This window comes from Myotis nattereri (assembly GCF_964212035.1).
Source record: "Myotis nattereri genome assembly, chromosome: Y".
Classification (NCBI taxonomy): Eukaryota; Metazoa; Chordata; class Mammalia; order Chiroptera; family Vespertilionidae; genus Myotis; species Myotis nattereri.
Genome location: NC_138094.1, coordinates 3830806 through 3851900, shown reverse-complemented (window position 1 = coordinate 3851900; position 21095 = coordinate 3830806). Strand labels below are relative to the sequence as shown.

Sequence of the window (21095 nt, the reverse complement as noted above, 5' to 3'; positions counted from 1 at the left end):
TAAATCTACACTATTAGCACAGAGATGCATTAAGATCTAATCTCTGACAAAACAAGAAAGCAGACCTGTATACAAGCAGATTTTATATAGTAATTAGAAGTTTGGTGTACAAAATTCATGCACAGAGGAGGTGTCCCTCAAATCGGCCTGCACCTTCTCCCATCTGGGACCCCTCAGGGGATGTCTAACTGCCTACAGTCAGACATCCCTTTCACAATCCCAGACCGCTGGCTCCTAACTGCTCGCCAGCCTGCCTGCCTGATTGCCCCTAACCGCTTCTGCTTGCCAGTGTGATCATCCCCTAACCTCTCCCCTGCCGGCCTGACTGACGCTTAACTGTTCCCCTGCTGGCCTGATCGCCCTAAATGCCCTCCCCTGCAGGCCCGATCGACCCCAACTGCCCTTCCCTGCTGGCCTGATGGCCCACAACTGCCCGCCCCTGCCGGGACCCACCACCTCCACCTCCGTATGAGGCAGCTGAGATGCTGGGACTAGCCTCCTCTGCACCGCACAGAGCCGTGGGACCCCCAGGCCTCACTGCACTGAGCGGCCGCCGGGCCCTGCCTCTACTGTGCGTGTGGCCATCTTGTGGTAACGTTGCCACCTCGACTTTTATTAGATAGGATGAAACTAATTTGATGCTAATTGTAAGATGTCAACTGTAATATTGTCCCCAGGAATAAACTAAAAAATAACTCTACACTATAAAAAAGAGAAATGAGAACAGAATTAAAATAGTCTATTACAAAAGAAGGCAGTATGAAGGAAATGAGAAAAAGATGAAAGACAGAAGAAAACAAAAAAGAAATGGCAGAAATAAATCCTTTCCTTACAGTAATTACTTTAAATGTAAGTGGGATAAACTCTCCAATCCAAACGCCAAGAATGACAAATTTTTTAATGTATTTTTATTAATTTCATAGAGGGAGAGAGAGAGAGAAACATCAATGAACAGAGAGAATCATTGATCAGCTGCCTCCTGCACATTCCGCACTGGGGACTGAGCCCACAACCCAGACATGTGCCCTTGACCGGAATTGAACCCAGGACCCTTCAGTCCATAGACCTACGCTCTATCCAAATCACGGGGGCAAAAACAACACATCTTTTAAACCATAATCCAATTATATGCCATTGACAAAAGAATTACTTTACATATAAATAGACTGAAAGTAAAATGAGAGAAAAGGATATTCCATAACAACTGTAAGCAAAAGAAACATAAACCTGGCCAGGTGGCTCAGCTGGTTGGAGCATTGTCCCATACACCAAAAGTTGCAAGTTTAATTTCCAGCAAAGGTACATAACTAGCTTCTCTCCCCATTGGGGATGTACAGGAGGCAACAGATGGATGTTTCTCTCTCACACCTGTGTGAATGTGGAAAGTTTGTAGGCAATGCTACCCTCCCTCCTTCTTTCCACACACACCAAAGATTTCAGGTATGTATGGTGTTTCATACCAGGCAGGGTGCTAAGGCCTGGGTGTATGTTTCAGGGGAACAATGCAGCACCCTCCATCAGTCAGTTCATAGAAAAGGGACAAAGCCTACCTGTGTCGATGGACTGAAGCCTTGTCCACCATGAAGTGAATGGGCCCAATCAGGATATTCAAGAGTAGAGGAAATGCCAAAACAACAAAGTATATTTTCTTGTCAATGGTGAAACCTCTTTTCAAAGGAAACCTGAAGAAAGGCATAATATCTTTCATTTATGCTGAGGATATTGGCATGTCTTCTTTCAAAGCAGTTTCCACACTGACTATGTGGATGTAAAAAACAACAGAGCCTTGTTGTAAGAACTCTAGGTTATAGAGATTATGTGAAAAGAGCCCTTGGATTGTGTTCTGGTTGGGGTCAGCTGAGCTGAGAAAAAGAGGTGGGCTGGCAAGCATTGGCACTTGGAGTCCACACAAGAGCTTGATCTAGTTGCAATGGGACTTACTCTGTGGGCACAATTTCATTTCCTCTGTTGGAAGCATCAAATGCCTGTAAATGTATCAGCAGCTGATTTGAATTCCCTGGCACCTATTTGAATTCCCACAGTCCAGGCTACCCATGGCAGAGAGAGCACCCCTTACTGCTCCTCTCAAAAGAGGCACTAATACTTAAGTCTCAAGCATTATCACAGTTTTAGAGGAGACACAGGTTTCTCCTGATGCATTAGAAAGCATTGTAAGGCAAAGGAAACTAAGGAGAAAATAAAACAAAAAGCTTCTGCACAGCAAAAGAAACCATCAACAAAACAAGAAAGTCTACTGCATGGGAGAACATATTTGCCAATGTTATCTCCAAAAAGGGCTTAATCTCCAACATTTACAGGGAACTCATGCAACTTAACAAAAGGAAGATAATCAAATCAAAAAATGGGCAAAGGACCTAAATAGACACTTCTTCAAAGCAGACATACAGGCAAGTGACATATTAAAAAATGTTCAGTCACTATTCATCCTAGAGATGCAAATTAAAACCACAATAAGGTACCATCTCACACCTATCAGAATGACTACTATCAACAAATGACAAGTGATGGTGAGGATGTGGAGAAAAGGGAACCCTTGTACACTGCTGGTGAGACTAGTGCATCCTCTTTGTAAAACAGTATGGAGTTTCCTCAAAAAATTAAAAATGCAATTCCCATTTGACCCAGTAATCCCACTTGTAGGAATATATCCTAAGAAACCCAAAACACACATCCAAAAGGATATATATATCTCTATGTCCATAGTAGCGCATTTTACAATAGCTAAGATTTGGAAACAGCCTAAATGCCCATCAGTAGATGAGTGCATAAAAAAATTAGAATACTATAATGGAATACTACACGGCAATAAAAGTAAAGAACCTTTACCATTTGCAATAGCATAGAGGGACCTGGAGTGTTACACAGAGCAAAATAAGCAATTCAGAGAAAGATTACTATCATCTCACTCATATGTGCAATCTAATGAACAAAATAAACTAAATGAACAAAAATAAACCCAGACTCATGAACAGAACTTCGGAGGGAAGACAGGGAGGATGGATGGGAAGAGATCAACCAATGAACTTGTATGCATGTGTGCATAACCCATGATAGAGTGGTGAAGGCCTGAGGTGGGCACAGGTTGGAGTCAAGCCAGAAGAGGTCAAACGGGGTGGCAAGGTGGAGCATATATAATACTTTCACTAATAAAAATTTATAATAAAAGAAAAGCATTGTAAAAAGGGGTGGGAACACAAACATTTTGATTCTATGGCAAAAGAGGAGAGAGGTTTTGTATTTGCTATGCAACTCTTTTTAAAAGAGTTATCTTTGTGCCCAGGCTCATGTGGCTCATTAGAGTCATCCTGTACAATTTACAATAACTAAGATTTGGACCTGGAGAGTATTATGCTGAGCAAAACACTGTGTGTGTGTGTGTGTGTGTGTGTGTGTGTGTGTGTGTGTTTTTCCTAATCAGGGCACATACCTACATTGTAGGTTCGATTCCCGCGGGGTGCGTATGGGAGGCAATGGATCAACGTTTCTCTCTGTCTCTGAAATCAGTAATAGCATATCCTTGGATGAGTATTAAAAAAAAAAAAAAAAAAAGTACAGTGGCAATCCTACAATTGTACAAAACAGTCTTGAAAGCAAAAAATTATTACAAGACAAAATGCATTAAACTGTCAAAGAATCATCAATGAAAAAATATATGACTATAAATGTATATATATCCACCATCAAAACTGCAAAATGCAGAAGGAAAAATGAACAGAAATCATGGAAAAAATAAGCTATTTTAAAATAACGAAACCCAATAAAAGCCATCTCCTAAAGAGTGATGAGTTATTTTTTTTAATTTCCTCAATTATTTTAAAAAATAACTACAATTATGCATTATTTCTGATTCCTAAAAAAGAGCAGAGGTTAAAAAATATTGTTTCAAGTTAGTGACCCAGAAGAAATTTTAAAAATTAATGATCATAAAGAACTTATGTACAAGTGATTTTGGTTTTACTGATAGAAGATATTTTCTCAACTTTTTAAAGTGAAAATTGAAAAAGTAATATTTAATCAAGTATTTCAATCTCAATTAAATGAGGGAAGGAACTAAAGGTAGATTCCCAGAAAAGAATGAAGCAAGGAAATGAGAAAATGAGTACACAAAATGAGACAACAGAAAAACAAGTAGGTTCTACTCCTATCCAGCTATTAACCAGAAAAGGTTTAAATGATTAGTGATTAAATCTTTCTTGCTAATTCAACAATTTTCTATTATCATCCTAAGTAGCATAAATAGGAACTTATGTTCTAAATTCCAGTGTTTTGGTTTCTTTTTAATCAAAGTTGTCCCTTGGGAAAGAACCTACAAAATCATTACCCAAAGTGGCAATTTAAACTATTAGGTATAGCAGAGATTTTCAACTGGTGTGCCTCAAGAATTTTCAAAACATGCAAGATGGGCACTGATTTCTTTTTCCTTAGATTGTTAAATTTAAAAGTGACAACAGCCAAAACAATAGCCGTCCCGTGTGAATGAATAAAAATTATAGCAAATATAATTAGAAGATCAGCAACAAATATATTTTTTAGTGTGCTGCAGAATTCTAGCAATTAATGTGTACTAATGAGGCGAAAAAGATTGAAAATCTCTGCCCTAGAACATGTTCCATCCCCAGCTTCTTTTTCAAATCTGTAAATACTGGATCTTTTGAAGTTCATTAGACATGTTAGAATATTATTTTACAATTTCAGGAGTGAAGGTTTCAATATTTTCAAATGAAATGTCCTTTCCCTGCAATTTATCACTCCAAGGTGTAAAAACCTATAGCGCAGTCGCTAGATATTTTTAGAATTCTAAGCACTAACCCCAGAACAAGTGGAGTCTACCATTATGAAGGTCTCAACATTCTTGTATTCAAAGAGAGGTAAGTAAAAGACAAGTGGAATATTGGAGCGAGATTTGCAGAATGAGAGACGAAAGGCCAGGTGGGAAAAGGCTGAAGCACACCCCAAAGGAAGAAACACAGACACACACACACACCACCACACCACAACACATCCACACAAAATGAGATAGTTATTACAAAGACTATGGTGCTCACCGATTTTGTTAGACCGAGGTCCTCCGAAATCACCTCCGCAATGTTTGGCCACATGTAGATTCTGCCAAGAGCCACAAGTTCAGGAAACAAATGACCCTAACTTCTACTCGGTGTCCAACCAGTCCGCGATTTGGCGGACAGCAAAAGACCAAAAAACGGGGGCACACCGCCATTACTTAACTGCGCAACAACCTGGCCTTGTCTGCAGGAGCTCACCTCTCTGAGCGTCCAGCCACCTGCCAAAACCCAAGGGCAAGTCCTCACTGCGGCGCCTACCACGAAGGCACCTGGACAGTGTGGCGTGGAGAATGGACAACGGAGTCCTAGGACCGTGGGGAAACCCTGTGTCGCTTGTCGCACGTGGTGTCACAAATGCATTCCCCCGCCACATTCCCTTTATCCCTCAGTGTGGGCTATATTCTCATCTCCTTCATTACTCAGCTGAGAGTTCTAAAATCCAAAAATTTCCCTTCACTCCGTTTATTCCGATACAACGCCACACACACCTGTTGCCGATGTCGTCACCGTTGCAGGAAAAAAATCCGAAAGTTCGACTGGTGGCAGCCCAGTTCACTCTATACCCTGGCGCCCAGGGGAAACCAGGATATTTCCCGAACTTACCGGCTACTGGCTTGGTTGTCGTCCGATTCTTTCCGGTTTCAAAGGTCTCCTCAGAGCCGCTGCCTATTCCCCATGCTCCCACTTTACCTGCCTAGCGCAGACATTACGGAAGTACACCGAGCCCTAAAAATGGGCTAGCAGCGTAGCAGCCAGTGGAGCTCCTAAACTTCCGAAATCCAGAGGCCAATGACTGCGCCGCAGGCTACCCACGTGACCGGAGGTTTGGCACCGCCCCCCTACCCCCACCCCCACCCCCACCCCTTCCTTGCGTTGCAGTGAGATAGGAGTGCGGAGCAAATGACAGTGGGCTGGATTTTTAGGCCAAAGGGCAAACAAAGGGCAAGCGAGTCTGCGCAGACAGAGATAAACATTATGGAAGGAACTGCAAGTCCCAGCAACCCGCGCGACCCTAGCTCTGAGTCTAAGATCGGGATAGAGCGCAATTATAAATTCTGAAAAGAAAACCCGCCCTACTACGCGTGCAGCCTGCTGGGACTTGTAGTTTTCAAGGGGATTATGTACCCCAGTGATTCAAGGTACTAGAATTTTGAAAATATTCCAATATTTGGGAGAACGAGAGATCAGGGTCAGGTAAGAACAATCATAATGTTGTGTTTGTGTTCCTGTTCGGTCACATGCCGTTCTCAGCCCGAATCATTTGGGGCAAAGGGGTCTTACTTCGCAAAAAACAGAGAATACTGGCTTTTAGAACTTAAGTTTTCCTGCTGGATACCTGTCTAGAGCTCTGCCCCTACCCCAGAATCCTCAATATCGTTTACCCCTCCAGAATTACAGCATAAGACAGAGGTCACTGAGACTTTTGGCTAACCCACCCATCATTCAAACACAGTGATCCACAATTACTTGAGGCTTCCTACTAGTTGAAACGATTCTATTGTCTCCACCATGTTTCCTTTCTTAGGTTTATAACAAATTTGCTTCCTGAAAAGTTAAAGTCCATGGTGCTAGGGTAGGCTAAATAGCCATCTCAGACGATGAGTAAAGAAAAACTGAATTTTTTAATGGATGGCATATTCTTAAGGGAAGGGCTACACAGCACTGAGTCCATGATGGCAGCAAAAATGTACTTAGGCCAGTGAAACAAAGAAGGGCATAGAAGAAGCAACAGGAAGTCTTAGTTGGGCTGCCTTACTTCACTGACAAGTCAGAGAAAAGGAGGCCTTGGACACAGGTTCAAGGGGTTAGCCTCAGAGGAGCTGCGACTGCCCATTGCTCCCCTGGTTTTGACAGTGATAGGGGCAGAAATAGAATGTTGGGGAACCAGCTAGAATTGTAAGAAATATTAAATCATGCTCTATTATCCATGATTGTTTTATTCTGATTAAAGAAGGCACATTCTAACCTGGCTGGCAGCTGCATTGAGAACCTGAGAGCTCACCTGGAAGTGCAGACTATTCTCCCCATTTGGAGCTGCCTATTATCATGGAAAAGATTAACAACTTTGCTGCAGAAACCAGAGCAGCCAGACCTTTGAAGACCCTTGCCCTCTTTGCATATCACTAAACCCTTTAAAGATCCCCAGCCCTCTGCTTACCTGTAAACTGCTCATTTGGCATACCTTTTTGCCTGTTTCCCCAAGTAATCCTTTGTACAGCTACCAATATAAGCAGTCAGCTTATGGTGGCGTGTAGAGCAGATTTCTGTGGATCACCTGCTGCTCTCCTATGCTGTTGGCAGGATTGGAATAAAAGCTTATGTTTCAAACCTGTCTCTGCTTAATTGGCTCAAGTAGTGACAGGCAGCATAGACCCATTGATTGTCTGGTTATAGTTTCAAGTCCCTGAGGCCTCTTAGAGGTTAGGAGATATATAAGGTAGGGTAGTGATGGCGAATCTATGACACCTATGTCACCTCTGACATGCGAACTCATTTTTTTGATTGATTTTTCTTTGTTAAATGGCATTTAAACATATAAAATAAATATCAAAAATATAAATCTTTGTTTTACTGTGGTTGCAAATATCAAAAAATTCCTATTTGTGGCACGGCACCAGAGTTAAGTTAGGGTTTTTCAAAATGCTGACATGCTGAGCTCAAAAGGTTCGCCATCACTGAGGTAGGGGAAGGAGAGAGAGAAGGGAATGGCACTATTGCACTCTTTGGAAGGAGAGTGTGGATTGGATCCTTTCTTAGTTTATTTACCTCTTTCTTGCAGGTGTAAATCTTAGGGGAGGTCCTAGAGGAGGTCTTAATAGAATATTTATCAGCTTCTTAGATGTGCTCTTTGAGGGTCCTGGTTCTCCACTGACTGGTTGACACCAAGGAAAGGGGTTATTATTCACAGTAGCTGGTCCTGAGGCAGCCATGGTGTCATTTGTCTGGTTTTCTGGGCCTGGCGCTGAAATACAACTGAGGCCTAAAGGTTATCTTTAGGAAGGAAGAGTTCAGAGGGACTAAACCTCTTGACCAGTGATATGATAGGGGAGGATAGGTTACCCTGAGGGCAAGGTTCTTATTTTCCAAGTTTTACCACTTATTAGTAATCTGGGGCTTTCTGCCTTGTAAGTTTCTGTACCTGGCCCATCTTTCTAGTTCTCCTCATGTCTGTCTAACAGTTTCCAGGTTTATTTTTTTTCTTTGTTTTTGTTGTTGGTATTAGGGTTCTGAAGAATGTTTCTTTTTATTATTATTATTTTTTAATCCTCACACAAGGATATTGTTCCATTGATTTTTAGAGAGAGTGAAAAGGATTGAAAGAGACAGAGGGAGAGAAACATTGATGTGAGAGAGACATATTCACTGGTTGCTCCTGCACACCCAGCCTGGGGCTAGGGATCGACTCCTTAACCGGAATAAAACCCAGGACCCTTCAGTCCATGGGCCAACATTCTATCCACTGGGCCAAACTAGCTAAAAAATCACAGACACAACCGTATGTAGTTACCAGAGAGAAGTAGTAAATGGTAGTAAATGGTAAAAGCGGTCAAATATCAGGTGACTGAAGATTTCATTTTGGGTGGGAAACACAGAATGCAATATACACAGGATGTGTTATAGAATTATACCCTTGAAACCTATACAATTTCATTTACCAGTGTTACCCCAGAATTTTAATTTAAAAAGAAAGAAATAAAGGGAAAATATCACCACTTTAATTGTAACCATGGTTTTAAGAAGCCATCATCAGCTATCTCATAAATGAGTAATATGCAAATTGACCATCACACCAACACACAAGAAGGCCACCCCAATGTGGACATAAGATGGCCGCCACAAGATGGCCAGCAGGGGAGGGCAGTTGAGGGGAACCAGGACTGCAGGAGAGGACCATAGGGGTGGAACCCTGACCAACAGGGGAGGGCAATTGGGGGGGACCAGGCCAGCAGGGGAGGGAAGTTGGGAGAGACCAGGCCTGTAAGGGAGGGCAGTTGGGGGAAAGGCCCACCAGGATCGGGCCTTAATGGACAGTCGGACATCCTCTGAGGGGTCCCAGATTAGAGAGGGTTCAGGCTGGGTGAGGGACACCCCTCCTCCCCTCCCTGCAGGGGAGGAAAGTTGGGGGGGACCAGGCCTGCAGGGAAGGGCAGTTAGGGATGATCAGGCCAGCAGGGGAGGGCAGTTGGGGGCAACCAGGCCTGCAGGGGAGGGAAGTTGAGGGCAACCAGGCCTGCAGGGGAAGACAGAGACAACTGGGCCTGCAGGGGAAATCAGGCTGGCAGGGGAGGGCTGTTAGGGCAACCATGCCTGCAGGGTAGCACAGTTAGGTGTCACCAGACTGGCAGGGTAGTGCAATTAGATGTCACCGGACCAGCAGGGTAGCGTAGTTAGGGGCAACCAGGCCTGCAGGGGAAGGCAGTTGGGAGGGACCAGGCCTGAAAGAGAGGACAGTTTGGGGCAACCAGGCCTGCAGGGGAAGGCAGTTTGGGGTGACCGGGCAGGCAAGGGAGGGCACTTAGGGGCAACCAGGCTGGCAAGGAAGGGCAGTTAAGGGTGACTGGGTTGAGCAGGGTTGAGCAGTTGGGGGTGATCAGCTTGCAAGTGAGGATAGTTAGGAGCAACTAGGCCAGTGGGGAGGGCAGTTAGGGGCAATAGGGCTGGCAGGGAGGTAGTTAGGCGTCTATTAGGCTGGCAGGGGAGTGGTTAGGGATGGTCAGGCTGGCAAGCTGAAGCAGTTAGGCGCAAATAGGCAGGTAGGCAGGCTAGCAGTTGGGAGCCAGCAGTCCTGGATTGTGAGAGGGATGCCTGACTGCCTGTTTAGGCTCAATCCCACCGGGATTGGGCCTTAATGGACAGTCGGACATCCTCTGAGGGGTCCCAGATTAGAGAGGGTGCAGGCTGGGTGAGGGACACCCCTCCTCCCCCGTGTACAAATTTCATTCACCAGGCCTCTAGTTACTATATAATTCCAGAATACTTATATCCTCCCCAACTCCCCTCCCCCAAATTACTCCACATTCTCCCTTCACCTCATTGATTGGCAATTATCAATCTGTCTCCTCTCTACAAATTTACATGACATATGTGGTCCTTTGTGTGTGGTTTCTTTCACTTATTACAATGATTTCAAGGTTGTACCAGCAATCAATTCTTATTTCTTTTTATGGCTCCATAGAACTGCATTTATTGGATTTACCACATTCTCGATTTATTCCTCTGGAGGTGAACATTTGGATTGTTTCTCTATTTTGTGGCTGTCATAGTATTGCCATGAACATTTGTGCACAAATATTTGAGTATATACCTAACAATAAAATTGTCAGATCATATAATTCTCTTTAACTGAGGAACCAACAGGTGTTTGCCACAGCACTGCACAATTATATATTCCCACCAGCAACATATAAGGATTCCAATTTCACATCTGCCCTTTTTAAATTTGGGCTCTTATTGTTGAGATATAGATGTTCTTTATAAATTCTGAATACAAGATTTATATCAGATATGGTTGGCAAATACTTTCTCCCATTCTGTGAGTTAACTTTTTTGATATTGATGAAATTCAATTTATTTTATTTTTCACTTGGACTTTTGATGTTGCATGTTAGAAACCATTGCCCATGGATGTGATGATTTATGGTATGTTTTGTCCCAAACATTTTGTAGTTTTAGTTTTTTTTCCTTTATAACCTTAAACTATTTGAATTAATTTTTGTGTATGCTATATGACAGAATTTAACTTCATTATTTTACTTGATGACCAATTATCTTAGCACCATTCTCCCCCATTCAGTGGTTTTGACACAACTTGTTGAAAATCAGCTGACCAAATTGTAAATGTTTATTTCTGAGGTCTAAATTTTATTCCGTTTATCTACATTGTCTGTCAGAAGTATTGTCATGTAATCTTGAGAAATTGTTTCCAAAATTGATTTGTTTTTCTGGGCTCTGTGTAATTCCCACATGAATTTTAGGATCACCTTGTGCACTTTGGAGGAAGCAAAGCAAAACATAGTAGTCTTGCCATTTTTTTGTTCAGGTCTTTTAAAAATTCAACAATATTTTTCAGTTTTTTGTACAAGTACTGCACTTTTTTGGTTAAATTTATTAGTATGTGTTTTATTCTTTTTGATACTATAGTGAGTAGTATGTTTCCATAATTTAATTTTTGAATTATTCATTTCTAATATATAAAAATGCAAGTAAATTTGTGTGTTAATGTTTCTTATGGCAGCTTTGCAAATAATTCATTTATTATGTGTGTTTGTTCCTGATCGTTTATATTTTCTATGTAAAAGAGCATGTCTTACAAAAGTGTTCTTTTCTTTGCACATCTGGATGCCTCCAGTTGGTTTCTTAGTGTTAAAGAGTTTGGGGTGATGCTTGGAATAAAAAAACAACAACAACTCAGGATCAAGTTTCCAACATAAAAGTTTGCAACTACATTAAGAAAGTGGAGAACTGAATATATAGTCCCTAATTTCTAAAGGAAAGTTCTGGAGTGTCTTGCATGGTAAATGGGAAGTCAAGGAAAAACTTTATTGGAAATCCCTTTCCCTTATCCTTACTTTCAACCCAGCCTGGCAGTTCATTACTACCAGTTTACAGGGATACTTCTCATAGCCTGCAGCCAAGGCAGTGTGGTCATGCCATATCACCTACACCTTTCTGGCCTCCACTGTGGCCAGATGTCCACAACTCTTGTTTGCTACCCTCCTTTGCTGGGAAGGAGGGAGTCCTTAAGAAAACCTTCAGCTCTTCAGTCTAGTAAGTGACAGTTGGTTCTGAGCTTACTCTGTTCTGCTCCTCCTTATAGCTCTGCCCCATGTTGACATACAGGATGTTCTGTGTCCTGGAACAGTAGGAAGAAAAAGGCTACAGTGTCTTCCTGCCCAGTTGCAGTGTTGCATACAATTAGATTACAGCTCCACTCCCACACCCTCATTGAAGAGATGACCTCATTTGGAGGGTACTTGTATGCTGGGTACTCAGTGTTCTACCAGCCTCCAGGGCTGGGCAGTGGGGTCCAGCAGAGGATGGAGTATCTATGGCAGTAATTCCCTGCATGGGAGAATGGCATCTTCAACATCTTGTCAGCACTGTTATAGTAAGACAGTCTTTGCCAGTGATTCAGTGTTTCTTTATGAGACTTCCTTTTCCACAAAATTGCAATAATCTTATGTGCAAAGCACACAAAACTGCTCTCTCTGTGGAATATTGATATCTCAGGACTGCATTATATGGGTGGGCACTGCACTGCACTTCACTCAGGGTCAAAGAAAGCTCTATTCCTATTCCCCATGGAAACTATATCTAATCAATAATTCATGAACTTACACCAGTACTAATCCTGCTGTCCCTCTAGGAATTAACTTTCTCACAGGCCTATAAAATTCTTCTACCATGAATGCTTTAACTTTGTCTTTCTGGGAATTGACCATGTGAACAGAAAGGATGGAAAGGCACAGTCCCTGTGATTTCCAGACTGTGGAAGGAGCTGCCTAAAATGTGGGCTTTGGAAGATGCCTCAGCCAGAGTATGGTGGGGATTTCAAGTAGAGAAATCTCAGAAAAGGATTCAGTATTTACTAAATAACATTGACCTTTAAGGCATATGGGGGCAGGCAGAGGCAAATTTCACCTGAATTCTAACCCCAGTTCAATGAGAAATACTAGACTGGCTTCCTGAGTATATGTGAGGAGTACTAGGAGAACAATGGCATCATCCTGCAGACTTTACACATGTATCTAAAGACCAAAATATATTAGTAGGATAGAATAAAGCATGATGTAAACACAGCCTAACCTTTTCACTTCACTATGATCAATGTTTAGTTTGTCTTATCCTAGAAAAAAACAGTCCTTTTCTGACTAAAAGTAAAAATTTAAAGCTCTTTTGCAAATCTATATAGGAATATAAGCAACCTAATACTTTGAAACTTCTTTTCTGTTACCCCCAGTTAAGTTTCTGATGTAACATCAGAGCTTTCTACATACTATAAAGACATTGGGAATAAACAAGAAGATTCTGAGGTCTTTAGTGGAAAAATTAATGTTTGCAGCACACTGTTCCAGGTTCTGTCCTTTCATTGTCATGATCTATTTTTTTTAATATATGTTATTGATTTTTTACAGAGAGAAAAGGAGAGGGATAGAGATTTAGAAACATTGATGAGAGAGAAACATCAATCAGCTGCCTCCTGCACACTCCCCACTGGGGATGTGCCCACAACCAAGGCTCATGCCCTTGATCGGAATCGAACCTGGGACCTTTGAGTCCGCAGGCTAATGCTCTATCCACTGAGCCAAACCAGTTAGGGCTATTTTATAACTCTATCAATTGTAGATAACTTACACCAATGAAAAAAAAATTCTTGTTTACAGGCATTTAAATGAATTCTGGTCAGTGGATGTTTGGTGAACTTCCCACCCCCCACTTGGGTTATACTAGCTATAACCCAACAAATTCCAATGATTCCCAGTAAAAACGAAAAGCTAGGAGAGAGGCATGAGACAGATTCTCCCTCAGAAGAAACCCATAGAGAGAAACAGCCCTGGTAGCAACTTGATTTTAGACTTCTAGTTTCCAGAACTGTGAGAGAATAAAGTTATTCTCTTAACTTAGTTTGTAATAACTTGTTATATCAGCCCTAGAAATGCCATTTACATAAGCATCTCAAGATTTCTATACTCCATATTAAAATGATGCTTTTTTAACTTTTTCTTTGAACTAATTATAATAGCTCACTGATATTCTGGTTAACTACAATTCTATATAATAAAAACCTAATATGCAAATTGTCCCCTCACAGCAGTTCTGCTGGGAGTTCCACTGCTTGACCAGTTGCTATGGTGTGCACTGGGCAGAAGCTCCGACCAGTAGGTTAACTTGCTGTGGGCACTGGTGGGCTGGATTGGAAAGTGAGGTGTGAGGTGAGAGCTCTCAGGAAGCTCCCAGGGTTTGGCCCCAGCCCTGAGTGGAGGCAGGTGGGGGTGGGAGCCAGGAAGGACCAGATGGTTCAGGAGGCTGCTACATGTGGTCTGTGGACTTCTCAGCCCTCAGAAGCCTGTGACATTCTCAGTGTGCATTTTATAATCTTCAGAGCTGCTTCTTTTTATTTTTTAAGTTTCACTAACTACTCCAAGAAAGTGGGTAGCAACATTATGAGAAAGGGGGTGGGGGGCGGGCCAGGTGTGTCTGCCAGAGGCCAAGTGGTGGCCTTGGGCTCCCAGGAATGCAGTAGAGAGGTGTGCAGTGCTGAGTCTGAGAAACTGAGTCCAGAACTTGAAAGGAAGCTGGAGGCAACAAGGGTTGGAGGGCGACAGCTGTGCAGAAGCCTAGAAAAGCTGCTGGGTGGGGGCAGTGGAGGAGCCCGGTGCCTCTCCCACAGGACAGGTTCCAAGTCCCTCCCTCCTCCTCCCTGTGACCCTTCACCCCAGCTCTCCTCCAAGGCCCTGACTGGGCTCACCCTGAATAGCTCCTCATCGCTGCAGGGCTTACACAGCCTAGCCCACACTGCCAACCACCCCCCTTCTGCACGGCTCCCTCCCCAGAGGAAAAAGGGGGAGGCTTCAGACAGGAGGTCACAGGAGAAGGAGGCAGAGAAGGGTCCACCAAGTTAGATCCAGGAGAGGGATGGAGAAACCACACAGGACTAGAGAAGGAGGGCCATGCAGAAGCATTACTCTTGGTTGAAGTAGAAATCCTGACCCCATTTTATAGACTCCAGCATAGTGTGTGTGGTCGGGGAGGGGTTGCAAATACAAAAGAGGGCGTGAGGGGACTGAATGGATGGAGAGCTGCAACGTTTGATTCATGGACTATTTATTTTTATTTTTGTTAATATATTTTTTATTGATTTCAGAGAGGAAGGCAGAGGGAGAGAGAGATAGAAACATCAATGATGAGAGAGAATTGACTGCTGCCTCTCACATGCCCCTACTGGGGATTGAGCCCACAACCCAGGAACGTGCCCTTGACAGGAATCGAAGCCAGGACCCTTCAGTCTACAGGCTGTGACTCTATCCACTGAGCCAAACCATCTAGGATGACAGATGGCCTATTTCAAACCACTGCAGTAGGCTGAGCAGGGGTCCTATCATGATGGCGTTATCTAATAATGAGGATGTCTCCCCTTATGTTGGGGTAATCAGAACTGCAGTGAAGTAAACACACACCTCTGAAGCTTGAAAAGTGTTTCGATGCAATTTACTTCATGTGGCAGCTGAAAAAGGTCAGCAGAGCCTTGGAAGGACATGAGGTCTCCAAGACCAGGGGCTGGAGGGCAAGTGTATGCTGAGAATTCTGTGCTGTGAGTTACAATCTATGCTAATAAAAGGTTAATATGCTAATTAGACCGGGTTGACTGGACATCTTCTCGATGTCCGACTTTCTTCTGGACAAAGCAACGGTGGTGGGAGGCCAAGGCTGAGGCAGTTAGGGGCAATCAGGCTGGCAGGGAAGCAGTTAGGGGACAGCCAGGCCAGCAGGGGGGGGGCAGTTAGGGGGTGGCCAGGACAACAGGGGACCAGTTAGGGGTCAACCAGACCAGTTAGGGGGCAATCAGGCTGGCAAGCAGAGGCAGTTAGGGGTGATCAGGCAGGCAGGCAGGCAGGCATGCAGGAGAGCGGTTAGGAGCCAGTGGTCCCAGATTGTGAGAGGCCTGCAGGGATTGGGCCTAAATCGGCAGTCAGACATCCCCAGAAGGGTCCCAGATAGGAGAGGGTGCAGGCCAGGCTGAGGAGACCCCCCTCCGATTGCACAAATTTTGTGTACGGGGCCTCTAGTCTACATATATAAAAGCCTAATATGCTGAGTATCTGACTGACTGGTTGACCACCTGGTCACTAGGATGTGCACTGAACATCAGGGGGCAGATGCTCTGACTGGTAGGTTATCTTGTTGCTGGGGTCAGGACCAGGTGAGATGGCCCTTATCAGTCCTGATCCCCAGCCAGGTGGAGGGATCCCTCCTGTGCATGAATCTGTGCACTGGGCCTCTAGTCTTTAATATGTGTTCTCTGCATATTTATATGAAAGCCATAACTTTGATTTTTAAAATTTTTTTCAAGAGTTGGAGGTAATGGCTTTTTACAAATTTTAATTTTTATGGAAATAGAAAACATCCTAAGATTCATATGGCATTCCAGGAGATCCAAAATAGGCAAAACAAGCTTGAAATAAATAAATAAATAAATAAATAAATAAATAAATAATTCAAGCTTCTTGATTTCAAAATAAATGATAAAGCTGCAGTAATGTAAACAGTATTGTATTGACATAACCATATGCATATAAAACAAGACAGAACCCAGAAAACAACCCTCACATGTATAGTTAAATTATCCCCAACAAGTCTCCAGACCCTTTAAGGGGGGAAAGAACAGCTGTATATCCACATGTAAAAATATGAAGTTGGACTCTTACCTAACACCATGGTCAAACAAAAATAACTCAAAATGTCCCAAAGACGTAGGTGTAAGACCTAAAACTATAAAACCATAAAACTTTCAGAAGAAAAGTTTTGGATTTGGCAATTACTTATTGGTCCTGACACCAAAGGTACTGGCAACAAAAGATAAAATAGATAAGTTAGACTTCATGAAAGCTAAAAATTTTGTATGTCAAAAACATTACCAACAGAATACAAAATTTTGTATGTCAAAAACATTACCAACAGAATAAAAATTTCTTATGAGACAAATAGACTAAAACAAAGCAAAAGGAGACAGACAGGGGCATTACATAAAAAAGGGCTCAATCAAAGGAGAGCATATCACAATTATAAATATCTACCATCCCAAGACAGGAACACCTACGTATACTAGTATTAAGCACATACTAATGGCATAAAGCCAGAAGTTAACAGCAACACTAACAATAATAACAGCTGGGGATTTTAAGACTGCACTTGCCTCAAAGAATTGATCATTCAGAAAGGAAATTAATAAGAAAATAATTTCTTGAATGCTACATTAGACCCGAACATTCCACTCCAAAACTACATAGAAGATGGAATTCATAATCAGTTATTATTTTCTGACAACAATAGTATGAAACAAGAAATCAACCACAGTAAGAAAACAGGGAAAAACCCACAAAAATATGTGTACATTTAACAACATGCTTCAAAACAACCAATAGATCAAAAAGGGGGGTGGGGGGAAACTAGCATGAAACAAGTGAAAGCAGCTTTACAAAATTTATGGAATACATAAGAGGGTAGTTCTTAAGAAGCAACAAATATTGTACATAAACAACCTAACTTTAAATCTGAAGAAACTAGAAAAAGAATAATAATCAAAACCCAAAACAAATTAAAGAAAGGAAATCTATATATCCTATCTAATAATAGACAAACATGGTAATTAACCATAGCTCTGACATGCTTCCCATTGGCTAATCAGGGCGATATGCAAATTAACTGCTAACCAAGATGGTAGCCGGCAGCCAGGCAGCTGAAGCAAACAGGAGGCTTCCTTGCTCCAGTGATGGAGGAAGCCAAGATTCCCCGCCTGCCGCTGCTGGCCTCTGAGCTACAACTCTAAGCAACTATGTTGCAAATATAGAAGTTTAAATAAAACCCAGAAACCTGCTTTCGGCCAGCTGGGCTTCAGCAAGCAGGATCGAACAGTGTTTCAATTATAGAATCCAAACAAACCCAGATCCCTGCTTTCAGCAGCCGAGGTCTCAGAGCTGCAGCCAGGCCTCAGAGCTAAAGCCGGCTCTCAGCTCCAGTGACAGCCATAGAAGGTAAATAAATCCCAGAATTAAAAAAAAGAAAAAAGAAAAAAAGAAGTTGGGAGCTTCAGTCGCCTGCCTGAAAACGGCCCTCAGCCCCTTACCCAGACTGGCTAGGCACCCCAGTGGGGACCCCCACCCTGAAGGGGGTATGACCAGCTGTAAACAGCCATCATCCCCTCATCCAGGCTGGACGGGCACCCCATTGGGGACCCCCACCCTGAAGCAACAAGATGGCAGTTAATTTGCATACTGAAGGCTGGCAGCAGCGGGCAAGGCTGTCCACGGTCTGTGACCCGGATCTGTGACCCTGTCAGGCGGGGGGCAGCGCTTGAGGCTGTCCGCGGTCTGGGACCCGGATTCATGACCTGGTGGGTGGGGGCAGCACTTGAGGCTGTCTGTGGTCTGGGTCCTGGATCCATGACCTGGCGGGTGGGGGCCAGCGCTTGAGGCTGTCCACGGGACCAAGACATGGATCTGTAACCCTGGCGGGCGGGGGGCAGTGCTTGAGGCTGTCCGCGGTCCCAGGACCCGGAAATGTGACCCTCCCTGGCGGGGTGGCAGCTTGCACAGGGGCGGATTGGCCGGGGTTGGGCAGGGCAGGATGCCTGGCTTCCACACAGCAGGTGAGCAGCGCAGAGAGCCTCTGGACAGGGGAGGCAGGCCGGCGGAGGGTGGCCTGTACTCCCCACATGGCAGTGGTGACAGCTGTGAGCATGCCAAGCGGAGCCTGCAGGCTGAGCTGAAGTAGCGCCTGCGGGCCATCAGCGCCCAGGAGTGGCTGTGCAAGATCTGCCTCCTGGACCAGAAGGTGCAGGATTGCAGGGGCAGCCACCGTGGCAGGACAGACTGACGTCCTCCTGGCCACACCATGGGGGTTTGTGGGTCTGCAAAGCCAGAGGCCTCTGGTGTGTACATCCCCCCGCTGGTGTGCGAACATCCCCCAGCACACTGTCACCCTCCCGCGCCTGCAACAGTTGCAAACCAAGGCGTGTACAAGTTCCCCCTGCCTCTCCACCACACTTCTATCAACCTGGCATGCCTAATACCCCCACAGGATGTGCACATATCCCCTCTGATGTGCTCACATCCTTTGGAGAGTGTCTGGGTGTTCTGGGTGCTGAGAGTGGGTGCCTATGAGATGACAGTGAGAGGACGGAGTGGTGATGCCCTGTTCCCACAGAGGCCAGTGCAGATACGAGATCACCCCTAGGGAATTAATGCAGGTGCTCAGGCAGTAGCAGGTGAAGATAGACACACCTGGTGGGCACAGGCAGCCCTTGCTGAGGTGCCTTCAGTCAGCGTTCAAGATGAAGAACCCAGAGGCAGAGAGGAATTCCATCCTTTCAGTGAAATAGTGGGATAGTCGGGGCGACTGTAGAGGAGGAATCTGCACTTTGGGTGCCAGCACCCATGAACGAAGGCTGCCCTGACTGAGCCTCACTTGCTTGGAGCCTAGCGCAGTCCTGCCAGGCAGTGGGTGACAGGACATGCTTTTCCAAATTAATGAGAGAAAATGTTGATTCTCCTGCTGCCCACAAAAGTGGAAAGTGAAGTGGGGAGACATGTGGGGAGTGAGCGAGGTTTCCTGCCTGGGGGTTCCAAATCTGCTGTTGGTTTCTTTCACCGCTGACTAGAGATATACAGGGTGTCCCCCCAAAATGTATACACACTTTGAATACCTACTAATTCCAATGGTTTTAAGCATAAGAAAGAAACAACAATGGAGCTGTTATCTGTTAAAAGTGTGGGCACAAACAGGTAGTTGGACATTCCCTGAGGGGTCTCAGATTGGAGAGGGTGAAGGCCAGACTGAGGCCCGCCCCCCCCCCGTGCACGAATTTCGTGCATCAGGCTACTAGTAGATATATAAAAGCCTAAACAACCTTTATGACCAAAAAGACTGGTTGCTATGATGCTCACTGACCACCAGGGGTCTACTCCCTGGTGGTCAGTGCTCTCCCACAGCTAACCTCCCCCAGCCAGCCAACCTTCTGCAGTCTTTCCACCAGGCCAGCAAACCTCCTGCAGTCCCTCCTCCCGGCCAGCAGGCCTTGTTCCTCCCCGCAGCTGGCAGGCCCCAGTGGTGGCATAGCAGCAAGGGAAGTGCGGGGTGGGCGTGGGGGGAGAGGCAGGGAACCAAACAATGGCAGGGCGCTGATGGTGGGTGTCAGCATCTGGTGTCCATTCCTTCTGTGCCTTGACTGCATGTTTAGGCCCGATCTCACAGGCAGTCAGAATCCCCCTATGGGTCCCAGGTTGAAGAGGGTGAAGGCTGGACTTAGGGACATACCCTCCCTGCCCCCCCCCCCCGCCATGCACGAATTTCGTGCACAGGACCTCTAGTCCTATATAATAATAGACAAAGATGGTAATTAACCATACCTACGCTACACTTCCCATTGGCTAATCAGCGTGATATGCAAATTAACTGCCATCCAAGGTGGCAGCTGGCAGCCACGCAGCTGAAGTGAACATGAGGCTTGGTTGCCCCAGCGATGGAGGAAGCTAAGCTTCCCTGCCTGCCACAGCCCAGCTCTGAGCTCTGGATGCAAAAATGTTGCAATTATAGAAGCTACACAAACCCCAGATACCTGCTTTTAGCAGGCCAGTCTCCATGCTGGAGCCTCAACAAAGTTTAAATTAAAGAAGGTAAACAAATCCCAGAAAAAGAAAACAAGAAAAAAGGAGAGACTGGGAGCTTCAGTTGCAGGCTTGGCCAACATGAAAACAGCCCTCAGCCCCTCATCCAGACTGGCCAGGCACCCCAGTGGGGACGCCCACCCTGAAGAGGGTGCGGGCAGCCTGAAAACAGCCATCAGCCCCTCATCCAGGCTGGCCAGGCACCCCAGTGGGAACCCCCAAATTGAAGGAGGTGTGGGCAGCCTGAAAACAGCCATCAGCCCCTAATCCAGGCTGGCCAGGCACCCCAGTGGAGATCCCCGCCCTAAAGGGGGTGTTACCAGCTGCAAACAGCCATTAGCCTCTCACCCAGGCTGGCCAGGTACCCCAGTGGGACGCCCTCACTGCTCTGGGACACCTTTCAGGGCAAACCAGCCGGCCCCCAACCATGCACCAGGCCTATATCCTATATAGTAAAAGGGTAATATGCAAACTGACCCTAACAGCAAAAAGACTGGGAATGACTGGTCACTATGACACACACTGACCACCAGGGGGCAGACGCTCAATGCAGGAGTTGCTCACTGGTGGTCAGTGCGCTTCCACATGGGGGAGCTCTGCTCAGCCACAAGCCAGACTGATGGCTGCC

At 44.8% G+C, this 21095-nt stretch overlaps 1 protein-coding gene across 4 annotated transcripts in view; it reads right to left on the bottom strand.

The window, feature by feature from the left end:
• LOC308512479 (gamma-taxilin-like) overlaps window positions 1–5959 on the bottom strand; it is a 131922-nt gene extending 125963 nt beyond the window's left edge. For 2 of the 4 annotated variants that reach the window (XM_081082210.1, XM_081082212.1), the window contains exon 1: window positions 5688–5829. Coding sequence is in view for 1 of the 4 variants with exons in the window: in XM_081082209.1 (XP_080938335.1) it covers window positions 5067–5120 (54 nt within the window). In the remaining 3 variants the exon portion in view is untranslated. Of the gene's footprint in view, window positions 1–1550; window positions 1683–5066; window positions 5128–5687 lie in introns of all 4 variants that reach the window. The other 2 variants (XM_081082211.1, XM_081082209.1) reach the window with 2 other exon arrangements.
• Between the last annotated feature and the right edge of the window lie 15136 nt (window positions 5960–21095).